This window comes from Geotrypetes seraphini, chromosome 6, assembly GCF_902459505.1.
Source record: "Geotrypetes seraphini chromosome 6, aGeoSer1.1, whole genome shotgun sequence".
Taxonomy (NCBI): domain Eukaryota; kingdom Metazoa; phylum Chordata; class Amphibia; order Gymnophiona; family Dermophiidae; genus Geotrypetes; species Geotrypetes seraphini.
Genome location: NC_047089.1, coordinates 57,986,410 through 58,001,082, shown reverse-complemented (window position 1 = coordinate 58,001,082; position 14,673 = coordinate 57,986,410). Strand labels below are relative to the sequence as shown.

The 14,673-nt window shown below is 43.7% G+C and overlaps 1 protein-coding gene across 1 annotated transcript in view; it reads right to left on the bottom strand.

Moving 5' to 3' along the window:
- COG6 (component of oligomeric golgi complex 6) overlaps positions 1 to 14,673 on the bottom strand; it is a 166,532-nt gene that overhangs the window by 13,381 nt on the left and 138,478 nt on the right. Inside the window, exons 15-17 of the mRNA XM_033950073.1 lie at positions 14,033 to 14,200; positions 7,813 to 7,920; positions 2,059 to 2,112 (exon numbers count right to left, since the gene is read on the bottom strand). Coding sequence (XP_033805964.1) covers positions 2,059 to 2,112; positions 7,813 to 7,920; positions 14,033 to 14,200 — 330 coding nt within the window. The remainder of the gene's footprint in view (positions 1 to 2,058; positions 2,113 to 7,812; positions 7,921 to 14,032; positions 14,201 to 14,673) is intronic.

Sequence of the window (14,673 nt, the reverse complement as noted above, 5' to 3'; positions counted from 1 at the left end):
CACCAGAAGAATTCCATTGCACTTGAATGACATCCTGAGTGACCTGATACATGGGAAAGGAGGACACAGATTTCCTAATATCCTTCAAAAGTGGATCAACTTTATGCAGAGCATCCTTAAGCGCCTCATCAAACTTCATAACCAAAGAGATCTAGGGGATAATCTCCTGGAGTTCCCCCTGGTCAAAAATCCGCACCAGCGAGGAATCCTCACCAGGAGGTAAATCCTCCATCCAGAAACCAACTCTTTCCAAGGCAGCTCCACATGCTTATCAGCTGAAATGCCATCAGAACCCTCAACCCCATGATCCAGGACATCCTCGTCCCCCCAATCCATCCTTTTTCTCTTGAGAGGAAAGGAAAAGGAGGGTTCCTGCAACGTCCCTTCTGGAAGCAGAAGCCTAGACTGCCCTTCCCTGCGCAAGCAAAAGGCCTTGTATGTAGCCAGGATGAATTCTAGGGGAAAATCTAACCCTGAGGCTGAAGGTTTCTGCAACTCTGCCAAAAGAGGAGCTGAAAAAATGACCGGGTCAAAATGTGGCGGACAAAACGCCCTGAGGCTGTAGGCAAAATAGCAGCAGTTCCCACCAAAATCAGGGCTGCCAATAAAGCTTTTCTGATCTCTGTGGAGGCACTTGGGAAGCAGTGGATTCACTGCTTCTGAAGCCACAGACTGCCCCTCCGAAGAGTCCCTGTTGTCGCAGAAAGAACAGACTTCTATCACATCAATGGCCTGATGATGACAGACCACGCAGTGCTTCCAATGCTGCAAACTCATCACATTCCCCCAACTTGAAACACACAGAAGGCTAAGATCGAGGCAGGGGAAAGAGGCACAGAGGAACAGGGAAAGACCCTCAAAGCAGGTAAGAGCAGGTGGAAAACTTATTCCCTGAAATTTTGAGCTTGCTTGCTGCTCTTTGCTTTGATTTTTCAAGAAATTGAGACAGGCAGGCATTCAGACCCCTCTAGTACTACAACTGATCATCTGTTGGCAGACAGAACACACCAACTGAGGCTGCAAATAGCCAATTAATCAGTATTTATTTATGTTTTAATACACTCTAGTCCCCAACCTAAGAAACTAGGAGTGGGAAGGGAGGGATCTGGCTCCCCAAATGGGACATCCCCAGAGCAGAGACCACCCCTGCGGGCCTCAAGTTCCAGTCCAACAGCCAAAGGACAACCAAAAAGGAGATTAGCAAAGATACCCACAAAAGGAAAGGAAGACACAGACTGCACAGGTTTATCACTCTACCAGCTGCTGAGACTGAGAACAAACTGGCTTCAGGGGACTGCACAGCCAACTTGTAGGTTAGGTCAAAGTTCTGTGGTTTTCAGTCTCCATCTGCTGGTAGGAGTGTGTAATACCCATCTGTGCCAATCTAGAGGGATGTTATGGAACAAGAAATTAATAGTTCCTGCTGACTAGAATAAAGATCATCTGAAGTTTGTATAGGAGCTGCCAGTTTACAATATGACCCAATTTATCAGACACACAAACTCTTGAGTAAATAACTGAAGTTTATTATGGCTGAAAATTCACATCAGGTGATAAATGGCTTTCCACTTACATGAAGCTTTTTTTTTTTTTTAACCACAAATGTGAAACACTATGAAATTCAGATCAGTTAAAACTTAACCCTGGTAGTTAAAATTACCTGGTCTAACTAACCCTGCTTAGAATTAACGAGCTTAGTCTTACTATTTGATTTAGAATTCTCTCTGCAGACAGAAGCCAGTCCTACTGTTTCAAAGTCATAGTCCTTCATCAGCAGAATATTGCCAAACCACTCTTGCAGCTTAAGTATAGGCCTGGTTTCTCAGAGCAGTCTGAGAATGGGCTGCTACAAGATGTTCAAACTCCTCAGTACCAGTATGCAGAGCAAGATTTATACTATGCTCATTGATAGAAGCACCAGCAAGTTAGACCTATGATGAGATAATAAGCATGCACAAATGGGCAGACTGCATGGACTAAGGGGTCCTTATATATGCCAACATTATTGAAATACATTTAGCACTGTACAATTAATAGAAAAAAAAAGAAAACACCTACCATTGCAGCCTTCAGTGATACTGAATCCATGCTGGGTAGGTTTGCCAAGGGTCCCTAGGAAATTTAAAAACACAAAATTCTTTGGATTTAATTTTAGGGGGGGGAAAAAGTAGCATTGCAAAAAAGATTCCATGGTTAAAATAAAAGAACGTTTAGCTTACTGTTTGCTCTTACAAGTGAAAAGCAGTTCCCACCCTACACAGAAACATTTTACTGCAAAGTTAAATTATATGCATTGCTGAAGAATTAGGAAATCTCTTTGTAAGGTCTAGTTATTGAGTTCTAAGACAGGTTTGATTTTGGAGTTATGAGTTGTTATAGTGGGTGCTGGATAACAGTGTTTGGGATAGTTAAAACAGTGGTATGTCTTCTTAATCTAAGAGGCTCTTTTACTAAAGTGCACTGAAATCTGGGCTTAATGTGTTCTAACATAGGACTTTCCTGTGCACTATGCCCACCTTTAAGAGCTTGTTTAAAAAAAAAAAAAAAAAAATTGTAGGTTCTGCACCAATATCGTCTGTACAAATTAATATGGGAACACTTAGGCCCAGATTCTATAAATAACACCAAATGGTGTAGTTAATAAAAAAAACAGCACCATTTATAGAATTATGCCTAGCGGTGCCTAAGTGGACTTAGGTTTTGCTAGGCATTCTAGACATAGGAGCTGCTCTATTATGCCAGCTTTTCACTTGTCTAATTCAGCAGCGCCTATGTTGAACACCTACCGATGCCCACGTCAACCATGTCTATTCTCCTCCTATAGCCATGGGGACAGCCTTGATACAGTTGATATAGGCAAAACATGTCAGACAAACTAGTCCCCAGCTGACACATAGACAGCACTCAGATAAGTGCTGTCTAACTTTGCAAAGTGATATAAAGTTTGAAATAATCAAATACAGTGGTACCTCGGTTTACGAGTGCACCGGTTTGCGAGTGTTTTGCAAGACGAGCAAAACATTCGCAAAATCGGCGCCTCGGAAACCGAGCGCGCTTCGATTTGCGAGCACCCCCCTGCGAACCGGCACCCTCCCCCCCGCGATCCGGCACCCCCCGCCGCCATCGGGCACCCCCGCCGCCATCGGGCAACCCCCCCGCCGCGACCTGAGGTCCCCCCAACCCACCCGAACCCTCTTCTTACTTTTCTGTAGCCTCTGCAGCGGCACTGACACCATCATGTCCTGTGCGTGGTGCCGGTGCCTGAAGATCTGCTTCCTGTGCTGAGCCTGAGAGTTCACGTTGAATGTGAACTCTCACGTCGAACGTGAACTCTCAGGCCCACCACAGGAAGCAGATCTTCAGGCACCGGCACGCACAGGACATGCTGATGCCGGTGCCGCTGCGGAGGCTACAGAAAAGTAAGAAGAGGGTTTGGGTGGGTTGGGGGGACCTCAGGTCGCGGCGGGGGGCTACCTGATGGCGGCGGGGGGTTGCGGATCGCGGGAGGGAGGGTGCCGGTTCGCGGGGGGGCCTTTGGGGGGGAGCAATGCCGATTCTCGTGGGGGGGGAGCAGCGCTGCTGGCCTCGGGGGGGGGGGAACCTATCAAAGCGAGTTTCCATTATTTCCTATGGGGAAACTCGCTTTGATAAACGAGCATTTTGGATTACGAGCATGCTCCTGGAACGGATTATCGTAATCCAAGGTACCACTGTATATCGAATCATTGAATGTATGAGGTTTCACATGACGTTTTATATTAAACTAAAAAAACTGATCAATGACAAGTGCAGCACATCAGTTTCAATACGGAAAGCACGTTCTGATGATACAACTTAGAGGTTTAATATACACCTTCACATTTGTAATTAGAGGTTACATCAACATATATGATTTATGGATTTGTTTATGGATAGTAACCTAAGAATATAACCATTATAGTAGCAGTACTTTTTAACACAGGCATCATTAGGCGACTTTAGGCATGGAAGAGCACCTCCACTTAGGCATCGCTAGGCGTCCTAAGAGTTCAGTGCTGAACTCTTAAATTGTTATATTAATGGTTTTTTTGAATGGCTGAAAACCGCTGTGGTCAATTATCATGCCAATTAAAAAATAAAAATTAGGCACGGATCCCAAACTTAGGCATCACTAGATGGCTACAATTATGTGCCGTTTATAGAATCTGGCCCTTACTGCCTCCTATTTAGGGGGTGCTAAGTGTTCCCCCAGTAAGTCTGCTTTATCTAGAATGCATTAGCCTGATGGTACAAGAAAGCCCATCCGACACCCATGACATACTCCCTCCACAAAAATACTATTTAAAAATAGTTCATGTGCACTTAGTTTGCAAAATCAGAAAAAATACTACAAAACACAATAACATCTTGTGGTAGCCTGTTTTCCTGCACTAATGCCACATTAAGAGTAAAAGGGTCCTTAAATTATTTACACAACTCTTTCACTCCTGTATCCAAATTTAAATAACATTGCTGGTAAACTTTATTTATTTGCAAACTTTCTATATGTTGCAACCATGCCTCTGAGAGAACAAACCGATTAAACAGAAAAGATGAGGAGACAGGTAAGATAACACTGTGGATGGGCTGAACAGAGAAACAACCAGTTATTTTAAGAGAAAACATGATGGAAAAAAATTAACTAAGTTAAGAGGCATAAGATCATGGATGACAAACACAAATACATCCCTTTTAAAGTCTGCTTTTTGTTTGCTTGTTTCTGCTTTAAGAGGCAATTTCAAAATTGAGCGGGCTTTGCACCAATTCTTATAGCAAACTAATGCAAATAATTTTTCCTTGGAAACTACAGTGGTATGTTATTTCCACAGTCATTTGCACCTAACCCTTTGCGCAAGTATAATTTTGAGGTCTACGTGTGCACTTTCCCTCTCCTGACCTACATTCCCTTTAGGAAGGCCTCCTTTCAATGTGGCTAGTTGAAAGCATTATAGAAGAATGCACAGACTATAAGCCAAGCTGAATGAGGGCAATTTTCAGACAGACAAATGTAGCTAAGATACATTTTACCCAAAGAAATATGTTTCAAACTGGCCTCTCAATGTTTTAAAACCAGAATAGCTTAAATCAAAACTGAGAATTGTTCTGTAATGTATTGTTTCTTTAATCAAACTAAATTTTATGCTTGTGCCTCGCTATATGGCTGAAAAAACACTGAACGGTATATCTGGTTTCAAAGTACTTAAGGATAGTGTGCTACTGAAGAATGCTGATTAGAGAAAAGCCCGGACAATAGCTGAATCATCAAAAGACATGATTATTTTTTAAAGGAAAAATACTGTAAGAACCACAGACCTATCTATCCAACAGCTGTATATCATATATCTTCTTAAGAATGTCACACTGGGTCAGACCAAAGATCCATCAAGCCCAGCTATCTTGTTTCCAACAATGGCCAACCCAAGTCACAAGCGCCTGGCAAGATCCCCAAAAGTAGATAAATTCCATGCTACTAAACCCTAGGGATAAGTAATGGCTTTCCCCCATATCTAGCTTCATAACAGTCTATTGACTTTTTCTTCAGGAATTTCTCCAAGTCTTTTTTTAAACTCAACTATATTAATTGCTTTTAGCATATCCTTTGGCAATGAGTTCCAGAGCTTAACTCTATGAGAGAACAATTGTTTTCTCCAATCTGTTTTAAATATATTATTTTTATAACTTCACGGAATGTCATTGGAATTGTTCTATCCCCTTTATCATTTTGGTCACCTTTCTCTGTACCATTTCTTTCCCCTATGTCTGTTTAACATACGGTGACCAGAACACCACATAATATACACTATGGTCGCTAGAGCAATACAGAGATATGATGATATTGTCTTATTCTCTATTCCTTTGCTAATAATTCTTAATTTTCTGTTTTCCTTTTTGGCAGCTGTTGTGCACAAAGCAAAAGATTTCAGTGAATATCTACAGTGATGCCTAGATCCATTTCCTGGTTGGTGATTTCATCATGTCGTTGTAATTTGAGTTATTCTTCCCTATGCGCATCACTTTGCATTTTTCCATAGATTTCATCTATCATCTGAATGCCTAATCTCCCAGTATTGTAAGGTCCTCCTGTGATTTCTCTCAATCCACATAGGATTTTACAACTCTGAATAATTTGGTGTCATTTGTAAATTGGATGATCTCATTCATTGTTCCCATTTCCAGATCATTTATAAATATGTTAAAAAGCAAGGGTCCCAGTGCAGAGCCTTGGGGTATTCTACTATTTACCTACCTCTGTTGAGGAAATAGGCCATTTATCCTATCTGTTTTCTCTGTTTTAACTGGTTCCCTATCAGTGATAAGACTGCTTCTTACTGAAAGGTTTTCCTTTGTAGTCTTTCATGAGACACTTATTCAAATGCACTCTGAAAATCCAGATACATTATACCATCTGGCTCATCTGTTTCTAAATGTTTATTCTGGTCTTCAAAAGAAACAGACTGGTGAAGCAAGACTTCCCTTGCCTACATTCATGTTGACTTTGTCCCATCAAACTGTGTCTATATGTGGTCAATAATTTTGGTCTTTGTAATACTTTTACCAATCTAGCATAACAGAGGGCCACTTTCAAAGCCTGAACCTCAAACTCTTGCATATTACTTCTCCAACAGAGGGCCAGATTCTGCAAATGACACTGTAATCAGCAGTCGTCTACAAAAACAGCATGATTGTCAATCACGTTATGGCACTGTTTGCAGAATAGTGGCTCCTGTTAAAGGTAGATGCCGATAATGTGGGACAGGGTTTTAAAGGTCTAAGTTACCAGTGCCAACTTTGGCAGAATCATGCATACTTTGACCTTAGGCGCCATTAGGCAGCTCTACAGACTTGATTCAAGTGTCTACAATTTTTTTAAACAAGATTTTAATTGGATTTTAATCGGTGCAGTCAATTAGTGTGCCAATTAAACCAATTAAGCTAGGTGGTGGTAGGGTGCCATTTACAGAATCTGCCCCCAGTGCTTCCTCAGATAGACTCCAATTAGGCCTCGCTCTTTATGGACAGACCTGCTGTTTTAACTTAAAAACCATCTCCCATATGCTTTGTGGTGTCTGTCTTATTAGTGAATCACACTTAGTCACTTAGTCCTCTATTTCATCAATTACCTATAATTGTTAGCGATATAGATGAGAGGTAAAGATTCTAATTTAGATTTTTATTTTTGTTGTGTTTTCACATTAAATTCACTGACCCCTGAGGAAGCCCATAAAAGGATGAAACGGGGCCTGTTGGGTTGCAAAGAAAAATAGGGGAATCCAGCCATAACCATTGCTGAATTATAAGCTAAGTGCTGGTTTCTTCACTAGTAGATTGTTTGTGTGTGTTAAGTATTTAAACACTGTTTTATGAATACAATTGGCACGTGAAAAATTTGAAGTTAGCACCAGAACTCAGAGTTCGATGAAAGAGACCTCATTTCTGCAATTGTTGGTTTAAAACACCTTGAAAGACCAACGCAGGCATCTGAGAGCTGTAATGAGTCTATATTGGTGACAATATCAACAAGTCCTTTGCTGGGTTTGTCTGTCTTATTAGACCAAGTTTCAAAGAGCGGGGGCTGTCTGTATGTCTGTAAAACACTGTCAACCTAGTAGTCCCATAGAAATGATAATAAACATGAGTCACAAGAATTCACTCCTGCCACACCAGATCTCCCAGTCAGAAAAAGTAATAAAATGCATTTTACTGGGAAAACTATTGAAACTAAAAGAACTCTCAGGTCTAAACGTGTATGCTGCTCCTTTCGGTTATTTGCTTACTGAACTGCAAAGGACTCACCTGTTCTGGTTTGTGCTGCTGGATGGTATTATATATGTAACTCAGTCCTGATCTTGTCAACACAAAGGAAGCTTGCTCATTGATAAGTGTATCCAAATGTGCTTCAATCTGAAAAGCAAGACCAGAAAAAGAATGCATTTCAACAGTACCATTTTGGGAATTCATGCCATTAGGTTCTCAAGCACAATTTTCAGGCTACCACGTACTCTGGAATAAGTCAGCTATGCATGTGACTGCATAAAAATCAATTGCCTATAATTTAAGTTCTTTATTGCTTCAAGTACTGCTTATCAAAAGTAACCTCTAAGGGATCATTCACTTATTACGTGACACTATTTTTATAATTTGTTACCCCTCCCCTTCTCCTTGTCACACTGTACAGCTACTCCCCTATAAATTACATATCATCTGGTTAACTGTCCCCCTTTCAAATATGTGGTGCAGGGGAAGGCAATTCCAGTCCTCGAGAGCTGGAGCCAGGTCAGGTTTTCAGGATATCCATAATGAATATGTATGAGTTGGATTTGCATGCACTGCCTCCTTGAGATGCAAATCTATCTCATGCATATTTATTGTGGATATCCTGAAAACCTGACCTGGCTCTGGCTCTCAAGGACCCCTTGAGAGCCTACCCCTGATGTGGTGGAATATAACATAGTACAAAATTCAACTTTTATACAGCTCCCCATAAAGCTTTCCCTTGTCAGAAGTCATTTAAGAATTTCTAACTGCACACGTTTACAGCAAAGGATGTTTACGTTTCACTTTCAGTTCAGCCTAAGCAGCAACAAATACGTCAATTACTTATGCTTATAAGTGTTTAAGAAATTATTTAAGTAAGTAAGCTCAAATTAAGTTAAGAAGTAGCATGTTATATTAGCAAAGTATTAAACATACTGTCATACATCGTATGAATTTACAAATCAGTAAGGATTTCTTATACGTTATGTAACACATCTTTCAACCCCTTCCCCGGTCACACTGTGTCACACCACAGTAGAACCCCCGTCTCCCTCCCCCAGGTGTTATGTATTGAACACCCCCCTAAGAGGTTTATAAATCAGTGGCCCAAATTCACTAAACCTCCAAACCGTGCACGATCCATTTCCGTTTGTATGCCGGCCGACGAATTCAGTAAAGGCCTGCATGCAAATGGGGACGATTGTTAACACGCTCCCTACCTTAGGCCAGAGCGATCCCCGCTCATGTGCACACCCTGACCATAGTGACAGGAGAAGCAGCCTCCTGTCACTGCTATCAGGGCTCAGCCCCGATCTCTCCTGCCTGCCCTGCTCTGCCCAGATTTCTCTTGCCTGCTCCCGAACTCGCCGTTCCCTGCAGTGCAAGTCCGTGGTTTTAAAGCGGGCCTGCACTGCGGGGAATGGCGGCAGAGAGCAGGAGAGTCTGGCGAGCAGGGAAGAGAGATTAGGCACTGGCCCGACACACCGGCCCTGTCCGACACTCCCCCAGGCCCCGATCTCTCCTGCCTGCCCTGCTCCAATCTCTCCCTTGCCCTCCCACGGCATGGCCCTTGCCCCCTCCCGGCACGGCCCTCGCACACACAAACGTGCCTCCCCTGGAGAAAAAAGCAGGAGGGATTCCAACTCCCTCCTGCCATCAGCGTTTCAAAAAAAAATAAAAATGCTGCATGCACTCATCCCCCCCCCGACCAGCACTACCCTCGCCCCCCCCCCCCAACTGGCATGGCCCACCCCCTGCACCAAAAATTTGGGAGCAGGAGGGGTGCCCGGTCCCTCCTGCTCCTTGCAATAAGGTTCCCTCATCTTCGGGAGCAGGAGGGGGTGCCCGGACCCTCCTGCTACGCCACTCTTCGGGAGCAGGAGGAAAGTCCTCCTGCTCCTGCTGCACTGGCTGCCACCGCCCAATAGCGGCCTTAGGCCCTGCCCTGGCACATCATCTGATGCATGGGCCTAAGGCACTGATTAGCTGAGGCGCCTCAGGCTCCTCAGAAAATACCACAAATGACCGGGACTGCAAATTCACAGGGGAACACTGTAGTTGTTGTTTGAGGCAAAGATGCTCTCGGTGTCGATGTTGAAGGTGGTTGATGGGCATCAGAGTCAGCAGACATCGTTGATGTTCCTGATGTCCCGAAAAGGTTTTTGTACTGGGCTTGCCTGGCTTTCAGTGAACTCTTCTGGAGTTTGGAACAGAGGGTGCAGGAAATATCGCAGTATTCTGGACCTAGTCACTGTACACACCAGATGTATGGGACAGTTGCTGAAATAGTCTGATTACACCAGGTGTACCGTTTAAGGACAGTTGGAGACTTGGACATCGAGGGGGATACTACCAACACGAGGTCAAAAGACTCAATAGTCCAGGAGGGTCAAGTAAAAGTTAAGCTGAAAATGGATCGACATTCCTGGCCCAAAAACAGGCTGAGAGGAGTCCAGAGGCCCCAAACAAAAAGAAAATACAATAAAAACTAAATGAGAAAAAAATTCAAACATTTAACATGCTTGGGGAGACTCCAAGAAGCTTCTTAACTCCACGGAAAACTAACTGAAGGTCTCACAAGCCAATGTTGAGTGGGAATGTACCAGCGCATGCGCGATATGGGTAGTCTGTAGACTTTGAAAAAATTTTTAAAGTGACACCCTTATGTGAGAATATGATGTTCTGGGATAATAAAAGTTACAAAAAACTAATAGATGAAAATAAAACAGATTTGGTTTCAACTGCATAATTAAATTCAAACTCTGCACTTGCCTATACTTCTTGCTATAGTGAATAATTAGAACTCAGAAGTTTTTCAAAAATAGTACAAGTCCAAAAATCTGGAATGCTCAGGGATTAGGTCAGTCTGGGTTTTCTGTATTCTCAGGCAATACACTTCAAATTCAGCGTCTCTCTCTTTCTCTTTTATGCTTTTCCCCATCCAGTCTCTCTCTCACTTTTCTCCATCCAGCATCAAGTTTATTAAAATTTAACATACCGCTTAAAAATCGTCACCCTCTCTGCCACTCCTTCTCATCCGTCACTCTCTCGGTCTTTCTTCCTCATCCAGCATCATCTCATCTCTTTATCTACAGCTTAATACAAGGCTAGAGCCCAAAAGGGAAAGCCTGGGCACCCAAGGCCCTCCCTCCCTCCCCTCCCTGCCCGTGGCACTTTTTCATTCCCAGCCCATCCCCCAATGTATCTTTTCAGTAAGCAAATCTTCCATGCTGAAGAGCCAGTGGCCTCCACCCTGCACTTGGCCTTTCCCTCTGATCCATCCCACCCATTCTGATGCAACTTCCTATTTTCGAAAGGACAGGAGGGGTCAGAGGGAAAGGCTTGGTGCAGGCCAGAGGAAGCCTGTGAGTCTGCCACTGGTGTAGCAGCATGGAAGACTTGTTTACAGAAAAGGTACATTGTGGGTTGGACTGAAGAGTGAGGGAGAGCTGTGGGAGGGCAGGGAGAGGAGGGAAAGATGCTGGATTGTTCAGGGGGGGAGAGACAGTATGAAGATGTTCAGCATTTGTGGTCCGGATTCTTCGGTGGTCTAGATCAGTGTTCTTCAACCATTTTACACCTATGGACTGGTGGAAATAAAAGAATTATTTTGTGGACTGGTAAACTACTAAGACTAAAATAAAAACCCCTGTCTTCGTAAGCTTGGTCCCTGCAAACCATCTGATCCCATCTGCACAGGCCTCAAATAGTTATGATTTTATCTAATATAATAAAATGATAGGCCGCGCATGCGCACTAAAAAAAACGTGTTCCCTGATCTGTCGCGAAAAAACAATTGCGCATGCGCAGCCCCGGCAGCGGCTTTCAAATAAAAAAAAATTTACATAGATGCGGCGGCCTTCCTCACCCCCGGCTCCTCTCTCGAACTGGACTCTCCTGCAGCTCAGGCACCACAAGCATGCAACCCGGTCCCCGCGTCTGCCTACCCTTCCCCCCAACACAGCGCATTCCCCCCCCAACGAATTAATAAATGGAGCCGGCCCGCCCTCCGCAAAAGACCAGAGGAGTTCTTTGCCGCTCACCCCCCTTCCCTTGCCGCTGACCCGAATACCTACCCGGCGATTCAAGAAGCCTGTGCAGCAGTCTTCACACACTGCTTCAGGCCCTTCTACTGCCCTGATTTGCTCTGCCGCGTCTCTGATGATGTCATCAGAGACGCGGCAGAGCAAATAAGGGCAGTAGAAGGACCCAAAGCAGCGTGTGAAGACTGCTGCACAGGCTGCTTGAATCGCCGAGTTACAAGGGAAGGGAAGGGAAGGGAAGGGGGGGCCGCAAGGACTCTATCCCAGTAAATAAAAAACTCTGGACAGGGGGAGCAGGAAGAGGTGATGATGGACAGGGGGGGAAAAAGGAAGGGAGGCCTATTGTTGGACAGGGGGAGCAGGAAGAGGTGCAGATGGACAGGGAGGGAAATTAAGGGAGACCTGCTGATGGACAGGGGGGGACATGAAGGGAGGCCTACTGCTGGACAGGGGGAGCAGGAAGAGGTGCTGATGGACAGGGGGAGGTAAAACAAAGGGAGAAGGGCTGCTGCTGGATAAGGGGAGCAATGAAGGGGTGGACAGGGGGGAAAATGAAGGGAGGCCTAATGCTGGACAGGGGGAGCAGGAAGAGCTGCTGATGGACAGGGGGAAAAAATTAAGGGAGGCCTACTGCTGGACAGGGGGAAAAATAAAGGGAGTCCTACTGCTGGACAGGGGGAGCAGGAAGAGATGCTGATGGATGGGGGGGAAATGAAGGGAGGCCTACTGCTGGACAGAGGGAGCAGGAAGAGGTGATGATGGACAGGGGGGAAAAAAGGAATGGATGCCTATTGTTGGACAGGGGGAGCAGGAAGAGGTACTGATGGACAGGGGGGAGGTAAAACAAAGGGCTGCTGCTGGATAAGGGGAGCAGTGAAGGGGTGGTTGTGGACACAGGGGAGGTAAAAAGAAGGGAGAATGGACAGGAAAAAGTGGCTAAGGAGACAGAGAGAGAAAGAAATAAAGACAGACACACACACATATTCTAGCACCCGGGGGAGGAAAATGCTGCACAGGGAAGTAGGGAGGGGGGAAATGCTGATGCACAAGGAAATGGAGGGGGAGGGAATGCTGATATGGCTACTGTACAGGAAAATGGACAAGGGGAGATAAATGCTGCTTAGGGGGCAGAAAGAGAGACAAATAGAAAGAAAGACAAATAATAGGAGGGAGGGAGACAGAAAGAAAAGAAGAAAGACACAAGGGCAGGGAGTGAGACAGAAAGAAAGACAGACATACATATATTCTAGCACCCGTTAATGTAACGGGCTTAAAGACTAGTATTGAATATATTTTATTAAAGTATAAAAAGAAACAATATTCTGTATAATTGTCATTTTATAAATACAAATAATACAGTGCAAGGATCAACAAAAACCCTGTCTCCCCTCCCCTTCACATATATCCCCTCTACTATCAAGAAAACTGAATAAGCCAAATTATTACAGAATGCTACACAGAAATATCATGCTAACACAATGCCGCAGTCACACATGACAGGAATAGTATTAGGGGAGTACAACTAGGGCAACTGCCCTCTGGTCATGGAGAGCCCTAAGCCAGCTGGAAGCTAAAGAAGCACTGCCTGGGCTTTGCAGTCCCCAGTTATGTTTAACACCAGCTGTAGCAGCGCAGGATACATATTTCAAATCTGATATTTTCTCCACTTAAAATTGTATTGATTTTATGAACAAAATAAAACAACAGTCAAATTACAGAAGTAAAAAGTACAAAGGTCCATGAAAAGAGTACATCAACCTAACAAAATAGGTACAACCAATATTCTACTTCTGAAATAATCCATGATTAATCAACCAAAACTATAAAGAGAGACAGGGGAAGAGCAGCTCTCAGTACTTTCCTACAGTAGCGTCAGCGCAGCGATTAAGTGAATCGCTGCACTGACGCTACAGGCGCGGCTGCAGGCAAGTACTGAGAGCTGAGGGGAGGAAGCCCTGATCTCACTGGCCCTGCACGGGCTGGCAGGAAATTTTTGCACATCGATCTTGCTGGCCCTGCACGGACTGGCAGGAAATTTCTACGGACAGGTGCACGGACTGGTGGTTGAAGAACACTGGTCTAGATGTTATAATTTTAAAGGGTCTGGATTCTCAGGTGGTCCAGATTTCTGGCTTTTTAATTTTTGAACTTGTACTGTACTTTTTAAAATTTATCTTAAATTTTTGATAGAATGATGAATGCCTGAATATATTTACCTGAAACTGCAACATTTCTAGACGTTTATCAGTGAACTCAAAGAGAGCCAATGTTGTCTTCATCATGTAAAGGCAGTTTACCATGTATGTAGCCATGTCCGCTGTTCCTAAATTACTAGCAGAGACTGTGCACATCTGTAAGAGTGGATCCAGGACACTTGAGAGAATCTAAAAATGAGAACAGCAGAATGTGTTTTACCTCCTTAGCTAAGATGGTCTTCCAGCAACATGTAGCACATTTTGTCTGTCGGTGATTCAGTTTATTTACTGAAGGGGGTCGGAGTTAAGAGCAGGTTGAGGACAACGAGCCCAGGTGTGATTGTACAGTGATTCTATAAATTGTATTTTATCTTTATTGGAAGCTTGTATAATGTAAATTTTATGTAGTTGTTGAAAGGTATGTACTGTATGTGAACATTAATTTAATGTTTTAGATGGAACATGGTATGTAAGTTTTAATACCCACATCTAACCAGCTGTGTAGAATCTATGAGGCTCATTTTTAAAGCACTTAGACACACAAAGTGCCATAGTAACTTATGGTACTTTGTGACTATAAATACTTTGAAAATGAGCCCCTATAGTTTTTTCACCAATGCAGATTAATTTATGTGCCTCAGAGGATACCCTTTGCTAGAAAA